The sequence below is a fragment of the Sparus aurata genome, chromosome 10 (assembly GCF_900880675.1).
Source record: "Sparus aurata chromosome 10, fSpaAur1.1, whole genome shotgun sequence".
NCBI classification, from domain to species: domain Eukaryota; kingdom Metazoa; phylum Chordata; class Actinopteri; order Spariformes; family Sparidae; genus Sparus; species Sparus aurata.
Genome location: NC_044196.1, coordinates 23,501,248 through 23,522,346, shown reverse-complemented (window position 1 = coordinate 23,522,346; position 21,099 = coordinate 23,501,248). Strand labels below are relative to the sequence as shown.

Sequence of the window (21,099 nt, the reverse complement as noted above, 5' to 3'; positions counted from 1 at the left end):
TGGAATACTGTAAGTACACAACAAATAAATGGCATTCCTTTACCAGCCTAAAAACATGGCAATATAATCTACAGATAAGAGTTTATAGTTAGATGAGCATTGTTAGATGAGAAGTGCATTGTTATTTGCTGTGTACCTGTTCATCTCCACTGAGGAGGTACTGCTCTATACAGTTGTATTTTTCTCTGTCCAGCCTCCTCGCCGCCTCTGTCTCCCTCTGTGCCTCTCTCTCCGACCTCCTCTTCTTTGCAGACTGGCTCTCTGTGCGGATGTCCCAAGGCATCACTGTGGCAGGGAGGGAAAATCAAAGTTACAGAGAATGACGGGCTGCAAGAGGAACTATCCAGACCTCTGCTATCATCCAACCAGATATTAAAAGGTAAACAAACTGTACTTATACAGCATTTTTCTAGTCTTAGCGACCACTCACAGCACTTTACAACATTACATGCAAGGCACCCCAGAGAGCAATTTGGGGTTCAGTGTCTTGCCAAACGACACTGTGATATGTAGACTGCAGAGGCCGTGGATTGAGCCATGGACCTTCTGATTGGTCGCCGGCTTTTCCTCCTGAGTCCGACAGCGCAGACTGATTCAACAACATGTTTTTATAGTAGCAGACCATCAATTATGTTGTTTTTTATATTAATATATATATGTTATACATATATATCTATGTGTGTATGCTGTCGTTTCCTCTCATTGTGGCAACCGAATACACATATTAATATAAAAATATGATTAAAACCCAACGGTGAGTTGTTTACCAGTGCAGAATTAAAATAATTTCAACAGGAGTTACATTTCATAACCAAATTCTTGACAACTTTTACAGAGGAGTAACTGAGCAACTTGACTGCAAACACCACAAACAGCGGGTGATTAAAAGCACCAGAACTTTCTGGTCCTATCTACAGAACATCAGTGAAATGAGATGTCTGCATAGAGCCCAAAGATACTGGTCAACACCCACCCAGCCACAGTCTGTTCACCCTGCTGCCATCTGACAACAGATACAGAAGTATCTGCTGCTGCACTACCAGACTACAGAGCAGCTTCATTCCTCAGGCTGTGAGACTCCTCAAACTCATACTCAACAGTCCACCATGAATAGTTTGTTTTTGTTTTATCTCGTGTTGCACAAGGACAATTATTGCTGATACTGCACTCAAGATCAAGTCAAATGTGAAATTTTAATTAGTTAAATTTTCCAGCATCATGGAAATATGTCTTTACAGTTGGAGGAATCCGGCAGCTCACATGTGTCTCTGCGTGGTGTCACATCAGGCTGCAGCTCTTGGACTGAGCGGCTGTACAGAAGCGACCCTCTGTGGGACGGTTTGATCTCATGTTTGACATAGCCAGAGTCTAGATCCCACAGGATCAGATGATCTCTGCAACAACATCCAACACAGAGGAATTTAACAGGGGTTCTGTATACAGTCCTCTCCAAATCTATTGGAACAGCTAGGCCAATTCCTTTATTTTTGCAATAAACTGAAAACATTTGGGTTTGACACCAAAAGATGAATATGAGACAAGATATCAGTATGTCAGCTTCCACTTCCAAGTGTTAACATCTAGAGTGCTACAATACTTAGAGAGACAGCACCTTTTGTTTGAATCCACCCATTTTTCAAGTGAGCAAAATTATTGGAACATGTGACTGACAGTTGTTTTTTGCTGCCTAGGTGTGTCCTATTACATTGGTTATTCATACAATAAAAAGCGCTGAATGTCTACTCTCAGTTTCAGCTTTGGGTTTTGCCTTTGCCGACTGCATTTGCAGTTAAAAAGTTGTAACCAACATGAAGAACAGGAACAGGAGTACAGAGTCTACACCAGAAGATGCAACTCATTGGCAATGAGACTAGGAAGGCTAGATTGGAATTTGCTAAAGGTATAGAGATGAGGCTCATAAGTGATGGGACAAAGTTTTATGGACCGATGAGAAAAAGATGAACCTTTGTCGAAGTGATGGAAAGGCTAATGTGTGGTGAAAGAAAAGAATCTGCTCATGATCCCACACACACAAGCTCATCCGTGAAACAAGGTGGAGGTAATACCATGGCTTCTTCTGAGATGGGCTCATTCATCTTCATTGATGATTTTGATTAGATTTTTGTCTGCCAATTTAAAGAGAGATGGAACCAAACTGATCGGGAGATCCTTCACCATGCAGCAAGAAAACGACCCCAAACACACTGCCAAAACAACCAAGGAGTTCATTAGAGGAAAGAAGTGGAAGGTTTTAGACTGGCTGAGTCAATCTTCAGACTGAAACCCTACAGAGCATGCATTTTACCTGCTAAAGAGGACACTGAAGGGAGAAATCCACCTAAACAATCAACAACTGATAGAGGCTGCGGTGAAAGCCTAGAAAGTATCACAAAAGAAGAATGCAAAGGTTTGGTGATGTCAGAAGGTTGTAGGCTTGATGCAGTTATTGCAGGCAAAAGATGTGCAACTAATTAAGTATTATTCTTTCTAATCTACTTTAAGTCTACCCGTTCATATACTTTTGCTCACCTAAAAAATTGGTGTTCCTTTACAAATGATCCTATGTTGTAAATTTTGTAACAGATCTAGATGTAAATACCTGGAAATGAAAGCTGACATCTCTTGTCTCACATTCATCTTTTGATATCAAACCCACATGTTTTCAGTGTACACCCAAAATAAAGGAATTGGCCTCACTGTTCCAAAAGATTTGCAGGGGAATATAATATGTACTGTAGGGTGTCTGGGTCATCAGGCCTTAATAGCCTTAATAACATTTCTGCATTAAAATGTCTAAAAAAACATGACTTTTGTTTTTTATATATATATATATATAATTCTATACAAGGTAAATGTGTTTTTAATTTGGTCATACCGTACAATCAATTTCCACATTTTCAAGACATTTTCTACTCTCATATGTTGTGAAATATCCTCATAATTGCAGACTTTTTATGCTCCCAGTATTTCATAGGTTAACTCTCACCTGGTCTCCGATAGGCCCAGAAGAGTCCGTCCATCCTCCAGAAGAAGGTACTCATGCTGAGGACAGGGAATAACTGCGAGCCCGGTCTGTCTCCTTACATAACTTTGCTTAATCAAGTCATACACCAGAAGAGTCTGGGAGGTCAGACATTATGTATCAGTGTTACTATGCATTATAATCTAAGGTTCCATCCAACTCACAGCCCACTGAACAATCAGACTCCAAATGAGCAGATGAATCTAAGGAACTACACTTCAAACACAGTCTGACCTGGAATCGATACGATGGGTCCATGCTGCTGTTTCTGCTTCTGTCTGTGAAGATGTAAAGTTTGAAATCATGGGCGAGCATCACATCAGTGCTGCTGTAGAGGCCGTGCTCCACTCTGACTGGTCGGCAGGTGAAACGCCGTCTGGTCAGGTTCCACACGTACACTGTCCCTGCTCTGATGGAGCGGCACAAAGCATACCTGCCAGAAGAGGGAGCCAGACTCCAGCAAAGGTGAGGGAACCAACAGTGCAAATACCTGGTATGAACCAGGCAGTACATCAAAGTGCTGATCCTGATACCTTTATGTCATACTTTCACTGTCATCAACGTGGAGCAGTCCCAGATGTCAATAAGAGTAAACACAATGATATGATGCAGTCTGACAAAATATTAAGATTATACTTCCTGCATTACCCATTTAACCACAACAGCATTATGACTGAAATGGTCCTTACAGTTTGTCAAATCATCTCTCAATTATAGTGGTAACATATCCTAATAGAAAAGCTGTGTTAAGTTGTGTAACATTAATGCATAATCATACTAAAATTTTATAATGCTGAATACTAGTGACCTTTTTAAATATCTCATGGTGAGTAAATTACAACCTGTTTTTCCCAAAACAAAAGACCAACTCTCATGATATACAGTGTTTCATGCTGGATAAAGAGTTGTACCAGTGGCTAAATAACTGCCAACTGCTGCTAACTGTACCCGCAGTTAGCTAGTTTGCTCAGTTAGCCTTGCAGCTAGCTGAGGCTGCTCAGACTGGCCTGGGAGCCTGAAGCACTTAAGGATTGTTGGGGTTCTGACCGCTAGCACGGGAGCTTAGGACTGCCAGGAGGAGGCAGTCTGGCAAGAGGACCACAGCACTGGGCTCTGCCAACATCATACAGGGTGAAAAACAAAGAGGGGATGGAGGAAGCTGAGAAGATAAAAAATGGAGTAAGTAATAAATGTCAAATTGGTTTTAAGTCCTTGGTGAGTGCTTGGCTTAATAAAAGGCTGCAAGACGGAAGCTGGCCTTTTTTCATGCTGTTGTACAAGTAGTAGTAGCTGGCTTGCTAAGTTAAACGTCTTGTGTTGTTGCACTTGCTTCAGCGGTATCAACAACGTTGGGGACTGGTTAGTGTTTGTGTAAAGCAGTCCATATTTATATTTATGACAGTAGTCTATAAAAAAAATATGATGCACAATTCTTCATTCTCAAAAATTAACTTGCAAGACATTATCTTTATGGCTGGAGGCTGCAGTGCTGACACCACTTTTGTTGACAGGGGATACCGGAATCATCAAATAACAAAAGACACATGACATTTTGGAGCTCTTTTGTCTCATGGTGGACAAAGTATAAACTGAATAGTAAGTGAAACTATTATATACAGGGGAAAGCTGTTGACATAGTTGAAAAAAGTACAACTTGTTGACAAAAAGCTTGGAGAAAAGAACTGACAGGGCATTCGAGAAATCAGAAAAAAATGTAATCTCTGATTAAGAAAGGCAAACTGGTTAACCCCTGTGGATATCTCCATGCCACACTACTTGCTGTAAAAACAGCTGTAAAAACAGCTGTAAAACTGGTGTCTGGTCAGTACTGCAGTGAAACGAGTGTGGTCCTCTGTCTTCAGGTTCCATGTGACCAGTAAAAATGGTTCTCTTCTACTTGTCATTTTATTCTAAACCAGTTCAATTTTCTATGTTGAGTCCATGTCACTCCATTGTCCCGGTGACCAGAGTGGTCAGTGGTTGGGCTGCTTTTCAGTGCAACAAAACTGGCCAACAATGAGCACAGAAAAATTATGTGATGTCATTCGCCTTTCTGATGTGGTTGATGAATAATAAATACTGAGGATGGTCTAGGAATGGGATGCTTCTGGTTTTAGTTGGGTGTAATACTCCATATAACAATTGCTTTCAAAATGATTCTTTCAATTAATTACATTAAATTAACAAACAGTCCATCACTGTTTCTACTGGCTAACTGTGCCTAAAGTGACATTTCACCAAGAGTCTGTATATGTGGAACATCTGCTGAAACTGTTTCGAACCAGTCTGAATCAAAGAGAGCCTATAAAAGTGAATGGCACTGACAAATACATGAAAGGGCCAATGTATAGTTATGTATAATATATCAGAAGGACCAAGTAGAAGTTTATAAAAAAAATACATTACAGTTAGATAGAAGCCATCATTATAGTGAAACAGAAGCATCATGGGATAAAAACACATCTCAACACATACCTCAGGGTTTTCCCCATTGGGATGACCTCTTCTGTGCCGTCACTCCTCAGCTTATGGGTGTTATAGGTCAGGGTCTGGTCACTGATCCTGGAGGTCAGATCCCACAGATGAAGATACTTCTTTCCGCTGCAGATCCCCAGGCAGAAGCGCAGATCGAAACACAGGCCTGAATGGAATGGACATGACATGGATTATGGGTGGAGAAAAAAAGATGTTTGGTTTGGTCAGGTGCGGCCTTTTGTACTTGTGACCACACCCGGCTGTGATGTGGCAGGGTACGATATAAGGACCGAATGGCAGCTCCAGCAGGACATGTCCAGGGTGTGGTTACTCCTGAGGGAAAGTAAGGAATATGTAATGTCTACTTACTGTTTTTGAACAGTGAGTCTGATTTCAGACCAAAGTAGACTGAAGCACCTTCTCATTTTTAATTACATGCTGATTTAGTTTGAAATGTCAAAAAGATAATAAGATCTGTCTCGAGATGATTTGGTCCTGTTCTTGAATATGCATTCCAAGGCTGCATACATGATATCATGCAAACACAATACTGTGTCTTCTGCAACAAAGAGGCAACATTGTTCTTGTAGCCTACAGCTAGTTAGCCCTCCTGTTAGTACAGCAAGAAAACACACAGAACTCCATGGGAGGTTCATCTGGGTAAACTTCTCCATGTTCAGTAATGGCTGATCAAGGCTGCTGATGTCAATCATATGCTAATTCTTAGCCTTTGAAGAGTGAACTGACCAGCAGAAGGAGTAAGCTCGATAGCCAGGCATAGAGCAGACAACAAGCTGTTTAACCCATTTTTTTTATTTTTTATAAACTTTTTCTGTTGTGTGTGAAAATGTGTAAAAACCCTTCGAACTCCTAGAATTATGAGTGTAGCTCTTACTAATGGCACACATGGGGCACTAGTAAGACATTTTAAGCTATGATCAGACAATTGCCCTTTGGATCACACACTTATCCATGCCGCACTACAACAGCTCAGCTATAAATACAGACCTCTGGTCACTACTGCAGGGAAACGGGTGATATGTTTGTGGTCCTCTGTCTCCAGGTTCCAGGTGACGATGTCAGTGATGCCGGTACGAGGGGAGGGGCAGAAGGCAATGGCATGTGTCCCTGCTTGGTTGACAGAGACCTGGGAAAGGAAGTCTTGGCTGCAGCCCAGTATAGACCGCAGGTAGAGGAGGGAGATGGTGCTGAAAAGCTCGACATGGATGATGTCACTGCCTCTCTTGTATGGGTATCTGACACAGACAAAGTACAAAGTGGGTGGAGAGTGTTTCACTTCAGTGAGACATCACTGATCTATCCAACAGTGTTTTATAAGATTGCATGTCATTCAAATCTTTGCACTAAATCCACCCAAATATTTCAGAAACATCAAATATGTATGTTTTTGTAATTCATATAAGACACTATGCAGACACAAACACATTCACACAGAGCTCCTGGAATTTATAGCAAATACAGGGATTGTACCTGTATTTGTTATAAAGTAACCATACATTAGGGTGCACTAGTGTTAGCGTACCTGCAGAAGAGGAGCAGGTAGTCTTCAGTCATCTCCACAGCTTGTATAGAGGCAGAATCATGTTGAGCAGAAAGGACAGACAGCACCGAACCTTCTCTGGCACTGAATACTGCTGCCTCACCACCAGACCTGAGCAGAACAAGTATCAGGGGTCTTTTTCATCTTCTGGTATATAGAGAGGGCATTTTTTTATGGTCAGTACAATGATTTGTAACAGCTTAGCATTTGATTCCGTGTTCATTTCATGATGTCATTTTAAAGAGTTCTGAGATGTTACTGGCTATTTTTTATCAGCTGTGAGTAGCTCTCAATTTCTCATTGCATTCTTAAAAAGTAGTCCTTTTAGTGTGCATGCAGGCATATTTAAAGGTCCAGGTGAAGTATAGTTGAGAACATCATTGGAGGAAGAAAGAAGAAAAAAGTGTGACTGCTTTGGTCATGTTTTTCATACACTTTCAGTAATAAAACATCTAAAAACAAAATTCTTACCAGATGAGGATCTGTGGTCAAAATTGTGTCATTTCTTTTTTTAAACCAGTGCTATAATGTCATGTAGCACAAGTAGAGGGGGGTTACGCAGTCTCCAGATTACAGAGCCATCATTAACTACTGCTCAATCCAGACTCAGAGCACTTGGAGCAGTAAGTATATTGGATTAATCCAGTAAATGACAACAGGCTCCATCCTTGTGGTTCTGAAATGTGTTAGTTTGAGCAACCCCTTGTTGATTTTTCTCAATTGAAATAGTCTATTTTCTGTATATTAAGGTTGTTTTTCTCCTGTAAATAGAGAACAAAATATGTCTATAATGAATTTATTGCATAGAACAAGGCAAATTGGCCCAGAAGTAGGTTGTTAGCAAGCATTTTAAATTGTAAAATGTAAAATTATGTATGTATTATGCATGTGGGGTGATGATGACTGAATTTTAATTCGCCTGAGCTTTTATTGAACACTGACAGACTTGAGTGAGCGAAATGTAAATGAGCTGATGCCCTGAGTCGTTTCACATTATTACCATCCCTGTCGTCTTACATTACCACCAAAAAACAGTGACCTAGTTTGTTGTTTATCCGATACCTCCCCCTGTCAGGTGTGAAGGATTGGCTTCTGTGAAAGCACCCATGCCACTGACTTTAATGCAGTTTTAATTAGACGGCAACAGAATTAAGAAAAACTCTTATAACTTGTTATCCCCTGACCATCAGCTTCAGTATCATTCATGTGTGTGACAGGTGACACGCCATGAGGACATCCACCACCGTGCTATATTACACTGCTGAGGCACCTGAGTAGTGGTCTACCTTAATAATTCACGATTGTTTTCCAAGCCAGTGGTGACATTTGTCAGGATACTGTGGAGGCCTGATTTCACAGCTTGTTAACAAAGGGTTATGTGATATTATTTAAGACCAAGGTCACTGGCAGTGACACTTGCGGCTCATGCATTTTGAATGTGATGCTGCTTAGATCACCATCATTTAAAATTCCCAGTGAACTGCTGGGATCGGACTCACCAAAATTTCTCTGGACTGTGTCTTTTACCTGGGTTAAGAGAAATGCTGATACTTTTGGGTTGCCTGATATATTATTACTGTGCCCTTGCAGGGTTGATCTGATATCACCTTTGTTAGTGTTGGTCCTATTACACCATAATAAAGGCTGTTCCAGGAGCAACACTGGAACTGAAAAATCAAGCTGTTGTGTTGTCATAGCTTTGTGCCTCATATTGTTTTTTTTGTTTTGTTTAAATTATATCTATCTTTTACATAACATTAATTATATACATACGTATTATCAGGTGACATTTTTTTATCCTTTTAAAAAACACAACATAAATCAAACTACGGCTTTGCTCTCAGACAGCAAGGAATTGCAGAAACACAAAGTGAGGAGGGCAAAATTAATTTGAATTAGACATTATTATAATTAGCAAAGTTCTAGTATCAAAAGTATCAAAATCCCATAAGGGACCATCAATACAACCTTGACTCCATAAAAGTTGGACGCAGTATAAAACAGAAATAAAAGAGAAAGTGATCATTTGTAAATCCTGTCTGACATATATTCAATACAATACATAGAATATATATGTGATTTTCAAACTCATCAGCTTCATTGATTTTTAAAATAGGTTTACTGTGAATTTGATGGCTGCGATGCATTTCATACAAGTTGTGCGGTTAAAGACTGAGAAAGTCGCGGAATGCTCCAAAAACACCTGTTTGGAACATTCCACAGGTAAACAGGTGACAGTATCATGATATAAGGGTATAAAAGGGGCATCTTAAAAGTCAGTCAATCACAAGCAAGGATGGGGTGAGGTTCAACACTTTGACAAACACATGATTGCATAAAGGAGATTACTGCATGGGCTCAACTGCTGTCGTTAACAAAGTTGACTGCATTCTGTTTTTATTTACATTTAACACAGCATCCTGACCTTTATGTAATTGAGTTTGTATTCAGTGTAAACAAAAAGACACGGCAACAGTCTGATCCTGTCCCAGGTCTGAACTGATTCTGTCTGACCTGTAGGCAAAGAGGACGTAGTCTCTGATGGAGTTGCTGGAGAGCAGAATGGCGCGGTCTTTGTGGATCGCCTGCCGCTCCATGGAAAGGTTAACGCAGTGCAGCAGAGAGCAGGAGGAGGCCAGGTCAAAAACCTGACAAACACACGAGACACACATTCACCTTAGACATGATCATATAAAAATACTACCTTTATGAACATACAAAGCGCTCTTATTAAAGTTTATAGGCAGCTAGACACTTGTAGGCTTGGCAGCAGAACAAGATGAACACATTAACATATTATTATGTAGCAAACATTTGCCAATCTACACATCCAGCAGACACAGAGCAACAGTCAATTGGAGTTGTGTTTGCGTCCACCTGATTAATGTTTGTCCAATATTCACTCTCCTTTTAGCTCTCTCCAACAACTCCTGAGACAAATATCTGTGTCTCTAGCTGCTAAATATTTCACTGTGCCCATCAGCTAGACTATCTGTCTCTGTCTATCTGTTGTTTGGTGCTGGGCCAGTAGAGTTCAGCTCGAGCTGTCCGTACCTTGACTAGATCACCTCCATCATAGCAGACCACCAGCAGCTGTCCTTCACATGTTGTGGTGACTATAGGAACATCCACAGAATCACTCTCTGAATACACAACTCGCCCAGACTCAACCTCTCTCACCTGAAACACAGCCACAGGTTATACAGCAGAATCTTAAATTTGAATTGTGCAACATGCTTTACAGTGGTTCTAAACTCCTAGTGATTTATACCATACACACGTGTTTTTATGAGGGCTGTCAAAGTTAACGCGTTAATAACTCATTAACGAAACATCCTCTTAACGCCGTTAATTTTTTTTAACGCGCGATTAACGCTCAAGAAACGCGCATTGTTTGATTTATGGCCGTCGATGGCACCTGTAGTCTTGATCCAGAGGGTGGCAGAAGAATAAGAAAGGGAATCAGAAGAAGAAGAAGCAGGGTTGGCGTTCTGTGAAAGGTGAAAGGAAATGAAGAAAAGACTTATGAATGGCAAATTTACTTTCAAAACACTGCCAGATGGTTCGGTAGACAGGACAAAAGTTATCTGCACGTACTGTCGACATGAAATGAGTTACCATTGAAGTACGTCGAGTCTCAAATATCATATGCAAGCCAAACACTTGGCAGATGCAGAGAGCCCACCGCTTCCCCCCCTCGCCAAAAGCAGACATCACCATATTTTGATCCCATTTAGGGTAAGGGGATATTTTTTTTGCCTTTTATTTTTTCTGCATGATTTGATGTGTTGGATTAACATTTTCATAAAGTAAGCATATTTACCCTTTCTTATGTTGTTAAAAGTATTAAGAACATGAAAAAAATACATTAAGGTACATTTAGAACAGACAAAAATGTGCCAAAAAATTGCGATTAATTTGCAATTAATCGTGACTTAACTATGGACAAAATGCGATTAATCGCGATTAAAAAAATTAATCGTTTGACAGCCCTAGTTTTTACCTTGATGGAACCTAAAAGCTAGTAAGTTCGTTGTTCTTACAATGTGTTATTCATCACTACAGTTCGTAATAACATTGTGGTTATATGTTTCCTTCTTGTGACATGGTAGTAAAAAAGACAGCTCCTCTTCATTTAAACCAAACAGTCAAACTCGGTATTGTCCAACCTGCAGACCTTGCCCCATGCAGACTATAAGCATCCTATCATCCAAACCCAGCAAGAGAGAATCGCCCACAACTCCCCCCACTGGGTCCAGGCTCCTGATGATCCGCCTCTGCTCCAAATCCCAAAACCTCAGGCTTCCATCAGATTCACTGGTGACACACAATGGTCCTCTCTGTCCCCCTCCCAGAGCAGCCGCGTTGGTCATGTGACCTGGTTAGCAAAAACACCATTATCTAATTGGATCATTTCAATATACAGTTATGGCAAAGAGCTGAATTTATATTCACTGGGTTTTTTACATTTATAGTTCAAGTAGGTGTGGCGATGACTGTCATGTAGCTTAAGTACTGGCTGTATTCATCATGTACATTTCATTTATATAGGTCATTATCACAAATCACAATATTGGGATTCAAGGGGCTTTACAATTTGTACCGGTTGAGGCTTTCCTACCCAAGATTCAGGCCGCCCCTTATCTGAATCAACCCCCCCCCCCCCCCCCCAACAGAAAATAAAATAAAATACATAAACAAACACAACGAAAAACAAACTTTAACCGGGAAAAAATAAGTAAAGGTTTGGAAGAGTAAGAGGGAAGGTATATCATCAATGCAATAGATTTTGTCTGTACAGAATAGAGCAACATGCAAGTCACCTGCAAGCAGGATGGGTTGGAGTCCTCCTGGGGGAAACAAAAAGGTGGAGGAGGGCAACAACACAGGCAGGGAGGACTGCATACACTGAGCCAGTAAATCATGGAGGTCACTGAACTTCAGCGGGTCTCCTGGGTCAAACACAGTAATGGAATGTAACTGAGTACATTTACTCAAGCACTGTACTTAAAGTAGAATTTTGTGGTAGTTGTGCTTAACTTGAGTATTTCTATTTTGGTACTTTAAGCTTCCACTCTATGAAATTTTTTTTCACTACATCAATTTTATTAACTTAAGTTACTAGTTACTTTCCAGATAACATGCCACGTTAGATCCAAAGGAGTGTTTAAATAAATATATTCTATTGACAATCAGATTAAAAAAACACTGATTCCATTAATCAGAAAAATACTGAATACAGGATCTGATAACTGGCCAGGCTGAAAATCGATCGACCAGTAGTGTATACAGTGTATACATACATGTAAATATATGGATAATTTAATTTTACTTCTGAGAGTTAAGTGCATTTAAGACTTTGAAGCACAATGTACTTCATGGACTTCCTGATGGCTGAGGAACTCCTTGGTTATGTTTAGTAAATGATCATGGTTTGGGTTAAAATACACCATTTCACAACATTCACCACATCGCCCATGTTCATATTTTTCAGTAATTTTTCCTGAGTCGCAAAGCTCTGACATTACAAAAACCTAATTGGTCATTTGCAATGATGGTCCTGGCACAACACTAATTATGATGTTGTTGCAACAACAGCAAGACAGCAATATGAGATCATGCTATATCATAAACCTTATCCAGTAAAGTATATGACATATACTGTTAAAAAATACTGGATTGACAATTTAAAGGCTGATTCTGTAGAAATTTACCTTTAGCAACAGGACGGTCCTCAATTACCATTTGTCCCAGTCGACCCATAAGTTGGGAGGCAAGCTGACAGGGATCCTTCAGTAGAACCGCTCTGGACAGTTCCAGAGCAGAAGACAGCACCTCTACATCCACCAGCACCCTACGGAGAGACAAACGAACAGCGGGGATACTACATGCAGTGGAGCAAAGACTGGAGTATAATGTCAGGAATATGACAATCATTAATTAATGTTTATTTCATTAAGTCGCCTATTGTTTTAGCTTTCAGAACAGCGTCAGAAAGTGAGGAGGCCGATAAAAGAGATGAAACATCACCTGAATAAACCTTTAAAACATTACATTTTCTATGAACCTTTCTACCTGATTCTCATAGATAGATTTTCATTGGCAGTGGTTGTTTGAAAATCAAGACAACAACTCCCATGATCTAACGCTATTCATGTCTTGCTTTGTTTGGACTGAGAGACTCCTAGCTGCAGAAATGACAAAACGCATGTTTAAAAGAAATATATAACTCATTGATGCCATGTATCATTAATGTTATGTACACACATTCTTCTGTCTGCCCTTTGTTAGGACCTACTTGTCTGGCAGCACAGCTTTGTTCAGGTCCTCCTCGATGTCCAGGACAGACAGACCCCAGGCCTTATGTAGCAGGAACTCATAGTTGAAAATGCATTCAGACAGGAAGGGCAGGATTTGGCCTGAGTGGACCAGATGGTAGGGCAATCCATGAAGCTTTCTCAGATTGAATCTGTAACTTTTAGTCACCCCTTCACCATCCTCTTTCTCATCCAAAGTCCAGGCGAGAGGCTGAAATATGTGTGCTTCTTGCGACTTGTCTCTGAAATAGTCAGCATAGTCAGAGTGCACAGCCATGCGGGACTCATCTGTTTTTAAATAACGCTTTATGCACACACGACTCAGCTCAAAATGCGTCCAACGGTACACCCACGTCCCATCTGTCCTAACCTCAGTTAGATGACAACCAAGGCCATGTTTCAGTCTAGCCCACATGACATAAGGCACCCTGGGGTGGCTGGAGGAGGAGTGACAGTTGGTCACTTCCTGGAGCACCTTCCCATCTTTGGCCAGTAGGTCCAGTAACTCCTGATGATGGACATGAAAATGAATGAATTGGACCAGAATTTCAACACCACTTTCACTCTGGTGTGAAGGCCTTGGATAACATCAGGCCTTATACAGGATAACTGAAATACTGCTACTTGCAGCATTAACTCGAATTTTGGGAAAAATACCGTCTCTCTGAAATGAGATGAGAAGATATCAATATCACATCTGTTAAGTAGAAGCTACTGTTACCCCAGCTCAGCCAAAAAGCCTGGAAACAGGGGCAAGCTACTGAACATATGACATATGGTCCTGTACAAAATTAGAAATAGACCTGCCATCAAATCAAACGCTCACGCTCAAATCCCAACGTGTGGTTACATGCAATCTATAATATAATATATAACTATTTCTTGGTGGACACTTTGCTCAGCCTCTTGTTGTCATGGTAAGGTTGTCTTGATACCATCATGCCAACACAAAGACCAAAGTGAGCGGATGAATACAAGGTTGTTTGTGAATAAATATCAGCACGCTTCCCTTTAATTCAATAATTACATTTTACATTTCTGTTTTTTTTATTTTTTCATTTAAGCTACTACAAGAAACTTGTAGCTTACTCCACCTGTTCAGTGACTCCCCAACGGGAGAGGGAAATCAGAGAAGAAGCTCGTCTCAGCAGCTCCCTCCCCAGCTCTCTCTCTAGCCGAGCAAGCATGCTGAGGTAGAGGCCCTCCAGGCTAGCTGGAAGGCTGAGGCTGGCCTGGGGGGAGTAGGAGGTCCAGAGCATGCTCTCAGAGTAAGCTGCTTCCAGATACAGAGGGCAGGGACAGGACAGGCAAGCCTGGACCAGCAGCTGCCACTGCTGCTCCTGCAGACACCGTTTGTTCATCCACAGCTTGGACTCTAGTGCAGCTGTGATGTCGTCAGGACTGAGGGGAGGGAGGGACAGGACTGTGGGATGGGCAGACTGACGGGGAAGGTAAGGGAGATACAGAAAAGTCCTTGTTAACGCAAATTACACATAATCACTTGACTTTGTTAATCAAAAATTGTTGCATGCATCACTTTAACAAACAATATGCAAAACACGGTCGAATGTACGTGGGCATAATTTGTAAGTTGTGGGTTCAGCCGCCTCAACCATTGCATTGCTACCATGGGGGAACAAAATCAAGCAAACTTTCTATGCAGTCTAGGTTTAGAAATTCCAAGAGGCAAAAATATGGAAGCCAGTCAGACATACAGAGAGATGCAGAGTCACAAGACAGTCAAACACATCAAAGCAAAGATAGAAATCAGACAGGAAAAAGCAGGACCTGTTAGGGTAGTTGGTATTTTGTCTGTGGGATTGGAGAGGCTTTTACTGGCCAACCTAGCAGATTATTTCAAAGGTTAGTGGGCCCTCCGATGACCGAAGTAAAATAAGCCTGCTCATGGAGGAGGCAAAGAAGTCACATGCTGTGACCTTTCCTTAACAGTGGTTTATCCATCTAAACAGTGGTGCTTTAGTACAGTTTAAGTGTCTGTCTCTAAACAGGAATAATGGTTCTATACCCAGCAACCTTTTTGTAAAGACAATACACTGTAGAGCTAAACACAGTAAGCAAAGCTGACCGGAAATTTCCAATTGTACATTCTTGCTAGTAAGCTAAACAGGTGTTGGTAGGTATATTTTTAACTTCAGACAGAGCGGGGCTATGGCTGTTTCCTCACACTTCCACTTCTAACTTCTATTAACCTCATTTGACATTTTTTCACTGCCTTCAAGAGTAGCTGTTGGTTTTATACAGTATTATCCTTTTTTTCCCCATTTTCAATTAAACTCTGCTGACCTGCAGAGTGTGAGCGCAGGGGGAGTCAGAGGTTGCAGATAGGACGAGGCGGACATTTGGAGGAAGTGGGATTGAGACCCAGGAGAGGTCTGCACCATGTTCCTCAGACAGCTCATCTAACCCATCCAGCAGGACCACCAGGGGCTGCTCTGCTCCCACCAGGCCCAGCAGGGAGTGGAACTCATTGATCAGCTTAGGGAGGTCCTGGAGGAGACGAATAACGTTATACACCTAGAATCAACACTAGACTGGGCAATTTCAGACAATTAGACCAGTCAGAGCAGAATTACTCTTAATAAATGCAAATACACAATTCAGAAGCAGACACATGTCAAAAGTCTGTGGTCACTGTTTGTACCACTTTAATTTGAGCTTTTCAAGCACGACATCTGCACTCAAAGTCAGTCAGGGGAGATCTGATGGGGTTGTGTTGACTGGAGACGGCGCAGTACCTCTGACAGCTGCGTGTGGGGACAGTAGGCTTCAGCCAGCTGGACACAAAGACTCTGCAGGACCAGACGAATATTCCTGCTCTCTCCAGTGAAGCCAATGAAGTGCACCAATATCTTCACGGCTCTGAACCAATGACATTGTCAGAAATAGAATAATCTGCTCTTACATTAGTTCAGAGAGTTTGAAATTGCAAAATAATATGTGCATTGAGCGAAGGAGCTAATGTTAATATTCTGTCCAGACACACATAACAGGATGACAGGATCATCTAATATGCAACTGACCAAACCATTACAAGCTTTAACACTAAAATTGTCCAGAACTTAGTGAACAAATAAAACCACCATTATAGCCAGTAAAATGTACAAAGAATTAGCAGCTCAGAGGACATATTTCACATGATCTGTGGCACTCAAATTCTCTAATACTACACAGAATCAAGAGTTTGCAAGAAAGTAAAAACTAGTGGAGATATCAATTTTCTTTTTCTTCGTTGAATGACTTCCTGTTATTAATTCAAATACCTTAATCATTCAGCAACAGCTATTTAAATCAATATATGTTGCCATGTTTCCGTAGTGTCCCACATTAATTTTCAGGATCAATTTTAACCCAACAAAATGCAAAATAAATGACTGGTAAGGTTTAGAATACATAAACAAAGAATCACAAAAATGCAGCAAACTTCAAAAATTCATAATTTAAAAAGCATTTGGACTACGGCTTTAGGATTTTAAAATGTCCCATGAAATTGACAGAAGTTTCAACATGTTACTACTGGACTCCAGCAAAAATGTCTTGATTGGGATTGGGAAAATGATAGCTGTTGGAGCCACAATAAGGAAAGGGGCACACTGGACATGTTATATGAACGCAAAAGTCTGGAAATCAGTTGTCCAATGTATCAATAATGTGAGGAGGTGAGTGAGTTCAATGCGGGTCCAGCATTATGTATTTTGGGTATTCTACTCAGGGAGAATGACCAATCCCCACAGTATGCTCATCGGAGAAGTAGGGTAATCATAAAACACTGGAAGTTGATGAAAAATGTGTCTTAAGGAATGGAAAGATGAGCTAACTAAGACCGCTTCTTTATCCAAAGGGTTAAAAAAATGCTTTCCGAATGGTCTGGGCTCCTTATTGGGAAATGATAGGGAGATGATGATCATGACATCTGACTCTTATGCATTCCCTCCTTAGACACTATGTACCTTTTAGCTGTTTATGCTCAATTAATAAACATAAGACGTACTGTTGCATAGTTATATGGCACTCTGTACTGTCAAGAATGTGCATTTTTTTTTTCTTTCATTCCTTTTCCTCTATTTTCATTTTGTTTGTTGTTTGTATGTTTTGTGGAAGAGAAAACAATAAAACAAAGTTTTATCTGAGAAAAAGAAGTTTCAACACACATTTTTCTAAGAACATCCATGACATGAACTACAGTTTGCATGGAATGACACTTGTTTAATCTTGGTTACACCTGAGTGTATATACTCTTCGACATCAATACATTGTGTCGGAAAAATCTGTATGTTGACAGATTTATGTTGTGATTCACTGCTCTACAAGCATCTCACCCTGGTAGCCAGGAGGGTGCTAGCTGTGCTAATGCAGCCATGGTGGTGCTCTTTCCCCAGCCTGGAGGTCCCAACAGGACGATGGGACTGGTTCTTGACTGGACCACTGTCTCCTTTACATCAGCTAAGAAGGTCTGCCTCAAAGTACAGCCCTTCCACCTAAGGGGTAAAGGGAAGTCTCACTAGAGTTCAACTGGAACTTATGCGTGCATGGAAATACATTTATTCTATTACAGTGTAGTTGTAGATTACTCTGTGGTTGCTCTCTGAACTTACTCCCAGTTGATTGTATGTAATTGTAAAAACAGTCACACTAGAGTATGCTGTATATCAAGGTCTAGAAACTGGTGATGGACGAAAAAGGCAACGACCTACTCACAGATGGAGTCCATAGTTGACATGACACTGTATTTCCTCCTGTATCCGCACTCTGACTGCTTCTCTCCTCACAGTGTCGAAAGGGCTTTGAGTTTTGGTGACCTTCATTACTCTGCAAAAGTAAAAGCACATGAAGTGGCTGTAGTTAACTCGTACAACCCAGACCTATTGACTCATTTATAAAACACTTCCATTTTAGTGCATGTTCTACTTGTTGAGGGAGTTGATTACTGTCCGTTGAAAGTGGGAGGAGATTCGCTCAATGTAGAACTGGTGAGAGCGATTGTGTTTAGGACTCAGGCCTTTCCGTCCCCATCCCACATTCCGCTCATAGATGTTGGTGTGGCGCAGCTGAATGTATAGAAATATTTCAAATGTACAGAAGAGACAATGCAATCTACAAGGACGTCTTGTGTTTCTTATTAAGCTACCAAACATCCATCAGTGGAAACTCCATCGCTAACATCACTTTGCAGGCTGTCACTTGCCAGGTGATTTTTGTGCTGATTGTTGGCCTGAATATAATTTGAAATGTAAATGTGATTCCCACAGCATCTGTATGTTTGCCTCCTCTAACAGTGAAAAAACCTTTCTGTGAAGCTGGTCGATGAATTCCTGTTGTGCTGTTTTGAGTACTGGGTCGAGCTGAGCTTGCCCCTTCAGGAGGTCGGTGTAATGCGGTGCATGTTCATTCTTCAGGTTGTTGTAAAGATCTGGGATGAGTCTCTTGTAGCAGTGGCAGTGCTCCTCTGGTGGAGCCTCATCTACGGACTGCAGACCTGTCTCTACTTCCCAGTCAAGAACTACACATAAAAATTTGATAAAGATATACTTTCAGCTGTTATCAGATTGATCAAGCTGTTGAATAGATATTATCTTGACTTTAGAAAGTTTCATGTTAAACATTTACAAAATTAAGAAGTTAGCATGTGCCCATAGAAATGAGATTGTGTCGCTGCATAACTGCATATTAAACCAAAAAATCAGATTAAAAACCTCTTACAGCGCCTTGCAAAAGTATTCACCCCCCTTGAACTTTTCCACATTCTGTCACATTTTAACTACAAATGTAAATGTATTTCATCGGGATTTTATGTGATAGACCAACACAAAGTGGTGCATAATTGTTAAGTGAAAAGAAATGGATTATTTTTTTTTTACAAATAAAAAACAGAAAAGTGTGGTGTGCAAAAGTATTCACCCCCCTGAGTCAATACTTTGTAGAACCATCTTTTGCTGCAATGACAGCTGCAAGTCTTTTGGGGTAAGTCTCTACTAGCGATGCACATAAAGAGACTGAAATATTTGCCCATTCTTCCTTGCAAAATAGCTCAAGCTTAGTCTGATTGGATGGAGAGTGTCTGTGAACAGCAATTTTTAAGTCTTGCAAGAGATTAGGTCTGGACTTTGACTGGGCCATTCTAACACATGAATATTCTTTGATCTAAACCATTCCATTGTAACTCTGACTGTATGTTTAGGCTCGTTGTCCTGCTGGAAGGTGAAACTCTGCCCCAGTCTCAAGTCTTTTGCAGACTCTAACAGGTTTTCTTCCAAGATTGTCCTGTATTTGGCTCCATCCATCTTCCCATCAACTCAGACAAGCTTCCCTGTCCCTGCTGAAGACAAGCATCCCCACAGCATGATGCTGCCACCACCATGTTTCACGGTGGGGATGGTGTGTTCAGGGTGATAGTTTTCTGCCACACATAGCATTTTGCATTTAGGCCAAAAATGTCAATTTTGGTCTCATCTGACCAGAGCACCTTCCTCCTCATGTTTGTTTTGCACCCACATGGCTTGTGGCAAACTGCATGGCTTTGTTTCAACAATGGCTCTCTTCTTGCCACTCTTCCATAAAGGCCCAATTTGTGGAGTGCATTGCTAATAGCTGTCCTGTGCACAGATTCTCCCACCTGAGCTGTGGATCTCTGCAGCTCCTCCAGAGTTATCATGGGCCTCTTGGCTGCTTCTCTGATCAATGCTCTCCTTGCCTGGCCTATCAGTTTAGGTGGATGGCCATGTCTTGGTAGGTTTGCAGTTGTGCCATACTCTTTCCATTTTCAGATGATGGATTGAACAGTGCTCTGTGAGATGTTCAAAGCTTGGGATATTTTTTCATATCCTAATCATGCTTTAAACTTCTCCACATCTTTATTCCTGACCTGTCTGGTGTGTTCCTTGGGGCTTCATGATGCTGTTTGTTCACTAATGTTCTCTAGCAAACCTTTTGAGGCTTTCACAGAACAGCTGTATTTACACTAAGATAAGTTTACACACAGGTGGACTCCATTTACTAATTAGGTGACTTCTGAAGGCAACTGGTTGCACTGGATTTTATTTAAGGGTATCAGAGTGAAGGAGGATGAATACTTTTGCACACCACACTTTTCTGTTTTTATTTGTAAAAAAAAAAAATAAAACCATGTATAATTTTCCTTCCATTTCACAATTATGCACCACTTTGTGTTGGTCTATCAGATAAAATCCCAATAAAGTACATTTACATTTGTGGTTAAAACGTGATAAAATGTGGAAAAGTTCAAGGGGGTGAATACATTTGCAAAGCACTGTATGTATCAGCCATTAAAAGCTAGTATTATCCATGGGTTTCACTGCAATTTTTCCAAACTTACACCTCTGAATCACCTGTAGAAATGTATCAAACAGCACAGTGGAATAATTTCTGTGTTCAAGGGGATTAAGGAGAAACTTCTATAATATACAGAGCTGCACAAGTTTTCCAACCCTACTTGTTCGGAGTAACAGTGATGCCTCCGCTTGCCCAAGTGCCTCAGATGCGTTGCGTTGTAGAATTCCCCACACCCTCTGGCAGGTAGTGCTCCAGTCCTTCCTTGCCTGTTCCCTGCGCTTCCTGTCCACACTCAATATGTCAGGATGTTGAAATCTGTGAATGCCACCAAGAGATAATGAATGGGGTTGTTACATTTATGTTCATATTTTTCAGATGTTGAACCTACTGATGTCACGGAATGATAAGTCAGAGAT

General features: G+C 40.9%; 1 protein-coding gene across 1 annotated transcript in view; it reads right to left on the bottom strand.

Moving 5' to 3' along the window:
* Window positions 1–21,099, bottom strand: part of LOC115589630 (uncharacterized) — a 33,673-nt gene that overhangs the window by 6,085 nt on the left and 6,489 nt on the right. Inside the window, exons 9-29 of the mRNA XM_030430642.1 lie at window positions 20,844–20,998; window positions 18,679–18,893; window positions 18,302–18,441; window positions 18,092–18,202; window positions 17,713–17,871; window positions 16,132–16,255; window positions 15,680–15,883; window positions 14,470–14,814; window positions 13,357–13,883; window positions 12,773–12,912; window positions 11,882–12,010; window positions 11,228–11,436; window positions 10,113–10,238; window positions 9,573–9,706; window positions 7,041–7,169; window positions 6,506–6,753; window positions 5,498–5,663; window positions 3,257–3,455; window positions 2,987–3,120; window positions 1,237–1,394; window positions 137–285 (exon numbers count right to left, since the gene is read on the bottom strand). Of these exons, the coding sequence (XP_030286502.1) occupies window positions 137–285; window positions 1,237–1,394; window positions 2,987–3,120; window positions 3,257–3,455; window positions 5,498–5,663; window positions 6,506–6,753; window positions 7,041–7,169; window positions 9,573–9,706; window positions 10,113–10,238; window positions 11,228–11,436; window positions 11,882–12,010; window positions 12,773–12,912; window positions 13,357–13,883; window positions 14,470–14,814; window positions 15,680–15,883; window positions 16,132–16,255; window positions 17,713–17,871; window positions 18,092–18,202; window positions 18,302–18,441; window positions 18,679–18,893; window positions 20,844–20,998 (3,901 nt within the window). The remainder of the gene's footprint in view (window positions 1–136; window positions 286–1,236; window positions 1,395–2,986; window positions 3,121–3,256; window positions 3,456–5,497; window positions 5,664–6,505; window positions 6,754–7,040; window positions 7,170–9,572; window positions 9,707–10,112; window positions 10,239–11,227; window positions 11,437–11,881; window positions 12,011–12,772; window positions 12,913–13,356; window positions 13,884–14,469; window positions 14,815–15,679; window positions 15,884–16,131; window positions 16,256–17,712; window positions 17,872–18,091; window positions 18,203–18,301; window positions 18,442–18,678; window positions 18,894–20,843; window positions 20,999–21,099) is intronic.